Genomic DNA, 13,249 nt, shown 5'->3' with positions numbered 1-13,249 from the left:
TTAGGAGACATGCTGAATGGAGAAGGTGGATCAGACTCGGCAACGGTTTCTGGAGTGAGATGTGCATGGACGAAGTTTCGGGAACTGAGTGGCGTGCTGACGAGGAGGGGAGTGTCGTTGAAGCTGAAGGGAAAGGTGTATGCTGCATGTGTGAGAAGTGTTACGATTTATGGGAGCGAGACGTGGGTAATGAACGTAGAGCAGCAACGAAGGCTGGAAAGGGTGGAGTGGCACCCCGCTCTGCTCACCAAACGCTCCTCCTTTGGTATCCATGGAAATCTCCACACATGGCGGGCGGACTTCCTCTCTAGTCGTAGTCAACGTGTGGCCCTGAATGGGTTTCTCTCATCTCCTCTCCTGTTCAGGCTGGAGTTCCCCAAGGCAGTGTTCTGGGCCCTGTGCTTTTTCTGGTCTTCATCAATGATCTCTCTGACTCTCTTGAAAATCCTCTCTATCTCTTTGCTGATGACTCCACTCTCTGCTGCTCCATTCCTCATCCCTCAGATCGGCAGTCTGCAGCCTCCTCACTCTCTGCAGACCTGGACAAAATCACAGACTGGGCAAACAAGTGGAACATGTCTTTCAATCCTGACAAATCTCACACCCTTACGATGTCTCTCCGAAAAGACCGACTGGACAACCCTCCCATCCACTTTCTGAATAAACCTCTCCAAGAAGTTCTGTCACTCAAGCTTTTGGGTCTCACTATATGCAATCCTGCAATCCTGCAATCTTTCCTGGGAAAACCACATTTCAAATCTGGCCTCCAAAGCCAGTCGCCGACTGGGCATCCTCCGTCGTGCGAAGTCCTTCCTTGGCACACCTGAGCTCCTCACCACATACAAGGCTTTCATCCACAGCTCAATGGAATACTGCTCTCCCCTCTGGGCTGGTGCTCCTGCCTCACACATAGCTCGTCTTCACGCTGTTGAAACAAAAGCGTTCAGAATCATTGGAATCTCCCGCGATGAAGCTAACTCCAAGGGCCTTTCACTCACTCACCGCAGGCAGGTTGGTGGTCTTTCCGTCTTCTCCCGACTCCCCTCTGGCCTTGCCCCCCCCCCCAACTCTCTCTGGGCTCTGTCCCCCAAATATTCCTACAGGTCGCACAAGATCTGCCTGCAACCCTCTTATGGTTAAACTGCCAAAATCAAGACTCTCTGCTCACCTTCACTCCTTCATTCCTCTTTTCTCCCACCTCTGGAACAAACTCCCTCACTCTCTTCAATCCCATTCCTCCCTCCAGGTCTTGAAAACAGCTGTTCACCACAATCTCTTATCTTCCCCCATCCAAAACCTTGATCTTTTCTACCCCCGCTAATTTCACCCCAAATCCACTTTTTTGAAATACCAACTTCTGTCCGGGAAGTCCTTGGTGTCCTTGTGTTTTATACTTCTCCCACCCCCCCCCCCCCCTCTTCCCACGGCTCCTCCCCCCAAGCCCTCTCCCTCCCACACATCTCCCTGCTCTCAAATGTTATGTTTGTGTGCTTCCCCTTCTCTCCCCATCTTGTCTTCCACTCCCTCTTTTTATATATTTTGTTTGTCTGGTTGATTTGTTTGTGAAATAAATGTTAGCTCTTTCACGAGTCTCGATTCAGTATACAAAAAACAAAAAAATGTGAATGGTTCGGTGGATGTGTGGAGTATCGTTGAGAGAGGAAGACAAATGATGAATTGCGAAAGATGATGGGAATAGAGCCTGTGATTGATGCTGTGAAGAGAAACAGGTTGAGATGGTTTGGTCATGTGTTGAGGAAGGATGAAAGTGACTGGTTGAGAAGAGTGACGGAAATGAATGTAGAAGGAAGTAGAGGACGGGGAAGACCGAGAAAGACTTGGCTAAAGATGGTGGAAGAAGAAATGCGGGCAAGGGGGTTAACAAGGAGAGATGCAGAAAATAGGGCAAAATGGAGAAGATTGTCATGGGGACCGCAAGGCTAACCCCCACTCTTGCAGGGAAAATGGCCTTTGAAATGCCTGTTGTATTAATCGAAAAATTAAAGAAATAACCGATTAATTGATTAATCAATATTATATATCAAAAACAGCCTTTATAGCCAAATCACTTGGTCATTGTCATGTCCAAATATCAGCTTCCAAGCTCAGAAGGTGCCTGACAATGCCCAGAAGAGAAAGGAAATAAATAAGTGCTTAATTAATCGATAAGCAATGCTCCACAAACATGTGGTGTACTCCATATTTACAGTTACCACAATTGTGAAACTAGTGTGTGCATTTGGATCTCTTTACCATGAAAAAAATCGAACAGATGAGACAACCGATGTAACCAAGTAACCAATTTATCTACCAAGTGGTGGCGATGTTTATGAATATCGATCATAATTTGCAAGCCGACAAATCAATCACAAATACTTCATTTGGACGAAGGGTACTCACACTCGATAGCGAACATGGCACCATTTGATCCTCGTCAGCTGCTGCTTGCCACCCTTCGTCGGTAAGATCGCATCTAATGTAATAACACACAAGCATTACATTGGGTGAACAAAGTTCATCACATTCGTTCACGAGTGTGGGTTCAAGTGGACTTAGCAATCGTTTTATCAAGCAAGCGTGAGACTTACCCGTCCTGTCTCCTTATCGTTACAATGGTTAAAGCAATGTCAAGTGATTTCCGTTTTATGATGTGCTGTATGTACTGTATGGTGAAATAATAATGGTGAAGCACTTGTTAAAAGCCATCTATCTGGAATTAATTGATGACGACAGCACTTACATCTCGATACTTGTTGGTGCGGATAACACGTCCTCAACTAAATGCACGTCCCAAAATGAATTCATACCTGAAAAAAAAAAACTGGTTAAACAAAGAAACATATCATTCCCATTTCTTTTTATCAAAACATCCCTTCTCTACCTTTTTCTTTACGGCCTCTTCAACCCCCACCCACCTACTACTGAACACATGCACATATGTTCTATTGACACTGGAACTGGTTGCTAGGCAATGGTAACAAGTGCCTCTTCTTTCTCTTATTTTATAATTAAGTGTTCAAAAAGTGCATCTGAAAACATCCTCACACTTGGTCCTCAACAGGAAGTTATCAATCACTTCCGTTTTCCGGTCCGGTCGTGAGAGGACGCTGGCGTCGTTTGCTCGCCGCTTCTCTGACTGGACCATTGTCCGTGTCTTGCTTTCCTGGTGGTCGTGGCGGATTTATGGCCATTGAGTCTTCCTCTGCGCGGTCCCGGCTCTGCTCTGCTGCTCCGGGCTTCACCTGCTCGGCTCCATCGCTGTTTCCTCGGGCCCACTCCCGTTGGTTGTGTCGATTGTTTCGCCTCCTCACCCTTGGCCGCGTGCTCGCTTTGCCTTCGCTCCTGCTGGCATGGCTCTGCGGTACTCTGCCGCAAGGCTTCTCCTGCTTAAAACCCGCTCCACCCCATCATGCATCTCTGCAATCAGATCGAATGGACTCCTGCGTCGACCCAGGTACATTCACCGTGGCTCCGGTCGTAAGTTTGTTTATTTACAATCAGGTCACTCCATCCCCATCCTCTGGTCGGCTCAGCGCACTCCCACTCATCGTCCCAACACACCTGGTCACAACAACGCACAAAATCGCACCTCCTGTCTGCGAACCCTGGCCAAATCACCTGGATTCATACCCGCCGTACAAAACAACATCAAGCTCACCCTGTTCAATACCCGGTCCCTCAACAACAAATGCCTCATCCTGAACGACTACATCCTGGAAAATAAACTGGACTTTCTCTGTCTCACTGAGACCTGGCAACAACCACTGGACTACTACACGCTCAACCTCACCACACCCAATGGATATTCTTACATCAATAAACCACGCTCGGAGGGCCGAGGTGGTGGAATTGCCGTTATTCACCGACAAGACATCAAGACCAACCTCATCTCCATCTCATCTGCTCCATCATTTGAACACCTGGCTTTTAAACTCTCTGGTCACACACAGTCAGTCATGGCTGTTGTCTACCGCCCTCCCAAACCACACCCATCATTCCTGTCTGACTTCTCCTACTTTCTGACCCAGCTATGTTCCCTCTCCCCCTCAATCCTCCTCCTTGGTGATTTCAATATCCACATGGACTCCACTGACTCCACGCTAACCACTGACTTCACTGATTTACTCACCTGCTTTAACCTCACTCAACATGTCAACTTTCCTACCCATAACCGTGGTCACATTTTGGACCTTGTCTGCTCTACTGGACTAATTTTGCACCATCTCTCTGGCTCCGACCTCACTCTCTCTGACCACCTAGCCATCACTCTGACCATCAACATCCCCACCCCAGCACCAAGGCATTATCGCACTATCAACTTCCGTAAGCTAAACGCTTTTTCACCTGCCTCATTCTCATCGACCCTCTCTGAAAAAATGTCCACTTCTCCCTTCGTTGACCTCCACACCCCTTCTGACCTCACTGACTACTACAACCACACTCTCTCTTCCTGCCTTGACCAAATTGCGCCTATAAAAACCAAAACAGTTTCTTTCACCCATTCTGCTCCCTGGTTTACCCCTGAGCTCCGCCTAATGAAAACTCGTGCTCGCCAACTTGAAAGACTCCGCAATAAAACAGGTCTCACAGTTCACTCCCAGGCCTACAAGGACCACATACAACACTATAAAGATGCCCTCTCCCGCGCCCGCTCCGCCTACTACTCTCAAATTATCCACTCTGGCTCCGGAAACCCAAAAGCACTCTTCTCTACAATAAACAAACTCCTCAGCCCCCTGAACACCACCACCCAGTCATTCACAATAGACAACTGCATCTCCTTCCTTTCATTCTTCCAACGCAAAATTGAAAACATCTACAACAGCTTGACCACCGCCGCACCCGCTCCCCCTCAAACCACCTGCCCCCCCTTATCCTGCCATCCCCTGTCTCAATTCTCCCCAGTCTCCCCTACTGACCTCTCTGAACTCCTCATCGGAATGAAAACTGCCACCTGCACTCTTGACCCCATCCCCTCCAGCTTTGTCAAGGCCTCCCTTCCTGCTCTTTCTCCACTTATCATTGCAACAATAAACTCCTCCCTGTCTACAGGCATCGTCCCACCATCCCTCAAAATTGCTGCTGTTACCCCCATTCTGAAAAAACCTGGACTAAACCCTGACACCCTAAATAACTTCAGACCCATCTCCAACCTACCCTTTCTGTCAAAGGTTTTGGAACGCGCTGTAGCCACTCAACTCAAGCATCACCTCTCTGCCAATAACCTGTATGAAACATTCCAATCCGGATTCCGGTCCAACCACAGTACTGAAACTGCTCTCCTCAAAATCACCAACGACCTTCTCCTCTCCTCTGATGCTGGCAACCTCAACATTCTCATCCTCCTCGACCTCAGCGCTGCCTTTGACACCATCGATCACACCATCCTCCTCACCCGACTTGAAACCACCTTTAACATTACCGGCACTGCCCTCTCTTGGATTAAATCATACCTCTCTGACAGACGTCAGTTCATCTCCATCAATAACTGCAAATCCCCCACTGCTCCCCTCCCCCAAGGTGTCCCCCAAGGTTCAGTTCTTGGCCCCCTCCTCTTTATCCTTTACCTGTCCCCCCTCGGTCACTTAATCCGCCGTCATGGTCTCCAATTCCACTGCTTCGCCGATGACATCCAGCTTTTCATCTCCACCAAGTCCATCTCCACCGCCACCCACTCTATCCTGACAAACTGCATCACTGAAATAAAATCCTGGCTTCAAATCAACTTCCTCAAACTTAACTGTGATAAATCTGAAATAATCATCATTGGCCCAAAAACGCTCACCAAGTCCACCCATAACTTTGCCCTCAACATCGACGGTTTCCCAGTGTCCACCTCCCCTCACATCCGGAATCTTGGCATCATGTTTGACCAAACCCTCTCCTTCGACAAATACACTAAACAGATCACAAAGACAGCCTTCTTCCACCTGAAAAACATCGCCCGTCTCCGTCCATCCCTCTCCTCTGTGGCTGCAGAAACCCTCATCCACGCCTTCATCACTTCCCGTCTGGACTACTGCAATAGCCTCCTTTATGGTTCACCCTCAACAATCACCAATAAACTCCAATACATTCAGAACTCCGCTGCCCGTCTACTCACCCATTCCCGGACCCGTGACCACATCACCCCCGTCCTTTACAAGCTTCACTGGCTCCCCATCTCCCAGAGAATCCAGTACAAAATCCTCCTCTTGACCTACAAAGCCCTCCATAACCTGGCCCCATCCTACCTGGCTGACCTCCTCTCCAGACACACTCCCACCCGCAACCTCCGCTCTGCTGGTACCAACCTCCTGACCCCCCCCATCCGGACCAAATTTAGATCCTGGGGGGACAGGGCCTTCTCCATCGCTGCTCCCACCCTCTGGAACTCGCTACCTCACACCATCAGAGACTCCTCCTCACTCACCACATTCAAAACATCACTCAAGACCCACCTGTTCAACACTGCATTCAACATTTAACCCACAGCATCTAACCCCTGACTATCTCCTCTCCTTCTCCCTCCTTTGTGCTTTGAATATTTCCCTATTGATTCTTCTTTTTTTGCAATTGTCTTTATGTTTTGCTATGCGTTATGTTTTGCACTCTGTCAAAGCGTCTTTGGGCTTCCTGAAAAGCGCTATATAAAATAAATGCATTATTATTATTATTATAATCAATAAAACTAAAAGGTGCGCCTCTGCCTGCTGAAACCCTCACCCCTTCCCCCTCCCCATTCACCCCTCCCCTCCCCCCACCAGGAAAGTCCGTCCGATGCGGGGACATCGCTCCACCAATCGGGCTTTCCTGTCGTGCAGAAGAACCAGGCCACAGCCAATTACCGGCTGTAGGGCTATGAACTGAACATAGGGTTAGTCCTCTCCCGTGAGCTATCAACCAATAAGGGACAAGATAATGGGTTGGGGGGGGGGGAGATGGAGGGAAGGAATAAAAAGGGACAAGGTGGTAGAAAAGACACCGCATCAACAGTGGTGCACTTCTGAAATGTTTTTCCCTACAACATTTTAAATCTCAAATGAATTACATACTTGAATAGAGTCGAACATAAATCGCCTACTTTGTACTTTCTCCCCTTCTGTTTAGCATTATTTGGACACGTTAAATAAAGTGGTGCACAACACTGCATCAACAGCAGGAAACTTCTGGAATCATTTTGCGTTCCATCATGCGATTTTGAACACAGCATGGAATAATGTGTTCTCTGAACTCTCTATGTTATCTATTTAATCTGTCAATTATCTGTCTATCCAATCCAATGATCTATTTGTCTATTCAATTTAGTTATGTAGGAATTGGCTAAGGCTTCAATCTGCAGCCTCAGATGTGGAGCCTCTTCAGACACAGGGCCCTCGGCCATGGTTTAATTGGCCTATGGCTTAATCCGGACCTGGATGCAACACGCTACTCTGTAGTACGGTATTTCATGAAATTAGGTTACAAAACGGTAAAATGAGATTTTTTGGTGAATATGTATACAAAATTCCCGGTGGTGCTGCTTTAAGCATTTATTAACCCTCAGAAATCATCTTCACAACAATATAAGATTACAACAATATAAGTTTAGTAGGTGGGCTGATCCATATTATAAAACAGGAGTGTCCGTCCGTCTCAGATCTACTCCCGCCAAACCATCTGTAGAACCTTTTGGGGTCCCAGCGGATGTTCTAAGGTAGATGGGAGGTTTCATAAATTCATCAATACAATTATGATTTTCCATCCGTATGAGGTGTTATATATCGCCCTTTCTCGCCGACAGAATAATCTGAATTGGTGATTACATTAGAACAGCATTTATATCAGTGTACCTCACGAGTGTTTGTATTTTGTAATATCAATGGTATAGTGTTAATTGATGATTGGAATGAACATATAGAGAGTGAATTTAAAGCAGAATTTTTTTTTTGTCTACAAGATCGAGGATCGTTTAAGAGCCAGCACATAAAACACAAAAAAAACATAAACGGACACGTAAAACAATAAAGGGAGGGGAACACAAGATGGGGAGAGAGAGGGAAGCGCACAAGCACAACAGGAGAGAACAGGGACATCGGGAGATCTGTTTGAAGGGAGAGGGCTTGGGGGGGGGGGGGGGAAGGGTACACGGTACAAACCAAATTGACACTACAAGGAATTTCAGGAATGAAGTCAGGGATTGAAAGATGTGGATTTGGGGTGTATTATCGGGGGTAGAAAAGATCAAGGTTTTGGATGGGGGAAGATAAGAGATGGTGGTGAACAGCTGTTTTAAAGACCTGGAGGGAGGAGAGGGATTGAAGAGAGTGTGGCAGTTTGTTCCAGAGGCGGGAGGAAAGAGGAATGAAAGGTTGAAGGGGAGCAGAGAGTCTTGATTCTGGCAATTTCACCAGAAGAGGGTTGCTGGCAGATCTTGTGCGACCTGTAGGAATATTTGATGGACAGAGCACAGATAGAGCTGAGGGAGCTAGGCCGGATATGAGTCGGTAAAAGACAGAAAGACCACCTACCTGCCTGTGGTGAGAGAGAAAGGCCCTCAGAATCGGCTTCAACGTGGGAGATTCCAATGATTCTAAAAGCTTTGGTTTCAACAGCCTGAAGCCGAGCTAGGTGTGAGGCAGGAACACCAGGCCAGAGGGGAGAGGAGTATTCCATTGAGCTGCGGATGAAAGCCTTGTATGTGGTGAGGAGCTCAGATGTGCCAAGGAAGGACTTTGCACGACGGAGGATGCCCAGTCGGCGACTGGCTTTGGAGGCTTGTTGAGAAAGTACAGACTTGGCATTTAATATGGAATATTTTTTTTGTGGGGGTGAACTTACTTTTCAAGATGTCTTGGAACCAAAAGTTCATTGGAATTATGTTGAAATTATTCTAGATTTTGTTAATGTGACCTTTAAAAGAAACAAAAACCACATTTGACATTTTGAAACAAATAAATTGATCCTTGAAAGTGATGTAAACTGATATCGAACTCAATTCATGGACAGTACTGTGTTAAACTTCTGTACGTTTTCCAGAAGTATCTCTTTTTTTGCACATTAGCCAATTTTTTTTTTAACAAAAACAAAAGTTAAATTACGACTGGGATTACGGACAGTAAAATTACAGTTCAGTACTTCGTGTAACCCCCACGAGCATTCAGGAGAGCACGTACACGTTGAGGCATGCTGTTCAAGAGATTTGCCAAGGTTTGGACAGGAATCGCTTGCCATGCAGTGACAATAGCCTGCTGCAATTCACGCACAGAGGTCGACTGCTGGTCCAAGTGGTCGATTTGACGCGTTAATTCTGCCCACAAGTTCTCTATCGGATTCATATCCGGGGACATGGCAGGCCACTCCATATGCTCTACACCACGGTCAGCAAGAAAGTGTTGGATCATGCGAGCACGATGAGGCCGTGCATTGTCATCTTGGAAGACAAAGTTTCCTCGAAAGGCTGCACGAGCAAATGGAAGCAATGTTTCTTCCAGAATGGCCCTGTACTTGAACTGGTTCAGGTTTCCATTCAGAACAACCAGGTCAGTTTTTCCCCCTGCATGAAAAGCAGCCCAAACGATCACCCCACCACCTCCAGCTTGGACTCTTGGCACTATACGATCTTTGTTGTAGGCTTCATGCACTTGTCTGCGCACTCGGACACGGCCATCTTGACGATAGACCAGAAATCTAGACTCGACACTGAAGATCACGTGATTCCAGTGTCCTGGCTGCCATTGACGGTGCTCTCTGGCCCACTGCAATCGGCGCTGGTGGTGTTGTCTGGTCAGGCGTGGCTTTCTCAGGGGATGCCTGGCACGATAGCCTGCATGAACCAGTCGTTGGTTGACTAGCCTTCTGGATACAGGCACATTTATCAGTTGCTGCCACTCAGCCCTAAGCCGATTAGCTGACTTGGTACGGCCATTGCGGACTAACTGGTGCAGCTGGCGATCATCCCTCCTTGTGGTTCTGCGGGGACGTCCTCGCCTCGGTATTGGAGTAGGGACACCCCTCTGAGCATTTCCTTTCAGGATCTTTGACACCTGACCTTGAGTGATGCCATACTGCCGAGCAATAGCACGCTGTTTCATGCCGTAATTTCGTAAAGCCACCACTCCATGACAAACAGCATTGTCGAGTTGACGGACCATCTCCACAGGAAGCGGCAATAACTTTTGGAGACGTGCAGCAGTTGTTTTCCACTAATACAGAACGCAACAACACTTGTATACTCGACTGTGAAGCCAATCATCAAATGCACCTGTCCGTACATTTTGCCACGCCGCCTGTGATATAATCCTGTTGTTGACTTCTTGCTGCGACAGACAATCAGTGACATGGTTCTTTTAACAAATAAATCACCAAAGTGCAAAAGAAACTCACCAGATTGATATACTGAGTTAAGAAAGTAAACCCAAGTCAAGAAAAAAATATATATTCCATATTAAATGCCAAGTCTGTAGATGGGAGGATTGTCCACACAGTCTTTTCGGAGAGAGATAGTAAGAGTGTGAGATTTGTCAGGATTGAAAGACATGTTCCACTTGTTTGCCCAGTCTGTGATTTTGTCCAGGTCTGCAGAGAGTGAGGAGGCTGCAGACTGCCGATCTGAGGGATGAGGAATGGAGCGGCAGAGAGTGGAGTCATCAGCAAAGAGATAGAGAGTATTTTCCAGAGAGTCGAAGAGATCATGGATTAAGACCAGAAAAAGCACAGGGCCCAGAACACTGCCTTGACGAACTCCAGCCTGAACAGGAAGGGGAGATGCAAGAAATCCATTCAGGGGCACATGTTGACTGCGACCGGAAAGAAAGTCTGCAAGCCATGCATGGAGATTTCCATGAATACCATCGGATGAGAGTTTGGTGAGCAGAGAGACCGTATCGAAGGCACGAGATATGTCAAGGGAGACAGCTCTGATTTCCTGTTTGACATTGAGGACCTCCATCCATTGTTGAGACAGCAGAAGCAGCAAGTCCAGAGTAGGGTGACCTGGTCTGAATCCAAATTGATGATCCGAGATCAAGCCATTGGAGAAGAGGAAGGATTTAATATCAAAAGCGATGACGGATTCCATGACCTTGCTGATGTAGTTGCAAGGATCTGTTTTTGCACCTTTTTTGTGCAAAGCGGTAATGTTTGCTGATTTCCAAGCAGATGATAGATGACCTTGAGCAAAAGAGAGGGTGTGAAAGAGCTCCAGAGCAGGATTTTAGAACCCGTGGGCTGATGCTGTCTGGTCAAGTTGCAGAATCAGAGTCGAAGTTTGACAGAAACTTCTCCGCCTTGTCAGGAGAGAAGGACACAGAGTCCAGGAGCATCTGGGTTCGACTGGGTAAGGTGGGTACAGAGAGAGATGGGTTTGGGACACAAGATTTTGAGGCAAACACAGACTTGAGGGATTCAGCGTTTTCTCATTGCTGAGTCCGTTGTGTAGCCGTTTGAGGTAAGGGAGGGGATGGAATGGGAACAAACACCAAAAACAGATTTGACCAGATGCCCCCAGGATTTGGAGGAGCGAGACAGGTTTGAGAGTTCAGTCTTGAGAGTAGAGAGATATTGTTTACTGGCTCTCCTGGGGGTAGACACATACTTATTCCGTGCTTTGTGAAAGGAACTGAGATTACCTTCAGTTGGATTAGCTTTCGAAGAGGCAAAGGCAAGTTGTTTCATGGCAAATGCCTCACCACAAGATTCTGTGTACGATGGACAGGAGAAAGGGTATGACAACTGAAGACGAGATGGGATAAATCTGTGCATGAGAGAGAGCAATTTTCTTTGGAAGAATTCCCAGGATGAGTTGATGTCAGAGGCAATGGGGATGGGACACCAGTCCAGGTGATTGATGGCTGCCTGAAGACCGTGCCAGTCGGCCTGAGTGAAATGCCAGACTCGTCGACGCTGAGAAGGCTCTCTGAGAATGGCCAGAGAGATGTCCACTTTAACAAGCACATGATCAGATGAACCGATTGGAGCAGAAGAAGAACAGCAGACATTTGCAGGGACGTTTGCCATAACCAAGTCTAGAAGAGATGATGTACCATTGACTGAGATCCAGGTCGGGAAATTGACAGATTGTGTCATTCCCAATGAGTCGCAGAAGTCATTTGCTGAGATGCCATGGCTGGTGAGAGAGGTACCCACACCCAGCCAGCTGGCATGATGACAGTTGAAGTCGCCACATATGAGGAAGAGAGAGTTGGGATGAGTGGATAGAAGTTGGTCCATGTTGTCAGACAGCGAGATGTAAATGGAGTCATCACTGTTTGGAGGACGGTGCAGAATACATATGAACAAAAGGTGGGAGCGGAGGGGAAGCCGTAGAAAGACGTACTCCTGGGGGTGAGGTGGAGAGAGGCCAGTGCAGGGACAGTGAGGAAGAGAGTTTTTGATTAAAAAAAATAGCAACTTCACCACCAGGACGAGGCTCAGGTCTATCATACCGGGGGAGGTAGTAACCAGGAAGAGAAATTAAGGATTCAGAGACATCCTGAAGGAGGAAAGTTTCTGTTGAGCAGATTAAGTCTGGTTTGTTTGAAGCAACCTGTATGGAGAAATCAATCAGGTTTGAGCGAAGGCCCCGGATGTTTGAGGTCCATACCGTTAAGGAAGAGGGAGGGGGAGCATCATATACAGGACAGGGAAGGGGAGGAGTATGGAAAGATGAGGGAGGAGAGGGGGAGGTAGGGAGAGCTGTTGACAATGTGTCGGAGATTGCAGGAAAGCTAGGAGAAGGGAAAGGATGAGGAGGACAAAAGGTTTGATGGTGATGGGATGAGGCTCAGTGAGGTGTTGTTTGAGGGGCGGCAGAGTGAAGTCGAAGGTTGGAGGATGTGGAGGTATGAGTTGCAAGGGAGAGGAAGCGGGGAGGAGGCAGCTTTGTGGAGGAGTTAAGAGGCAACTTTGAGGAGGAGTGACAGGAGAGAATTGAAGAAAAATGGTGAGGTGGGAGTTTTGAAGGGGTGGGGTGAGGGGGAAATATGAGGGGGAGTGGTGAGGAGGGAGATTTGAAGGGGAGGGGTGAGGGGGAGGAAATTGAGGGGGAGTGGTGAGCAGGGAGATTTGAGGGAGAGGGGTGAAGGGGGAAATTTGAGGGTGAGGGGTGAGTTGGGAGTTTTTAAGGGGAGGGGTGGGTTGGTAGTTTTGAAGTAGAGGGGTGAGGGGAAAGATTTGACGGGGAGGGGTGAGGGAAGAAATTTGAAAGTTTTGAATGATTAAAGAAAATAGAACATTTATTACAGACTGGGTTTCTTGAGATATTCAAATCGGAGATCTGTTTGAGAATGTT

General features: G+C 47.4%; 1 protein-coding gene across 4 annotated transcripts in view; it reads right to left on the bottom strand.

The window, feature by feature from the left end:
• The window catches only part of LOC137415054 (sentrin-specific protease 1), a 149,617-nt gene that overhangs the window by 68,269 nt on the left and 68,099 nt on the right, over positions 1–13,249 (bottom strand). For all 4 annotated transcript variants that reach the window (XM_078766414.1, XM_078766415.1, XM_068100612.2 and 1 more), the window contains 2 exons: positions 2,741–2,807; positions 2,401–2,473 (listed from right to left, as the gene is read on the bottom strand). In XM_078766414.1, coding sequence (XP_078622540.1) covers positions 2,401–2,473; positions 2,741–2,807 — 140 coding nt within the window. The remainder of the gene's footprint in view (positions 1–2,400; positions 2,474–2,740; positions 2,808–13,249) is intronic.

Source organism: Myxine glutinosa, chromosome 12 (assembly GCF_964187855.1).
Source record: "Myxine glutinosa chromosome 12, kmMyxGlut1.1, whole genome shotgun sequence".
In the NCBI taxonomy this organism is placed as follows: domain Eukaryota; kingdom Metazoa; phylum Chordata; class Myxini; order Myxiniformes; family Myxinidae; genus Myxine; species Myxine glutinosa.
This window is presented reverse-complemented; position numbering and strand designations above follow the sequence as displayed.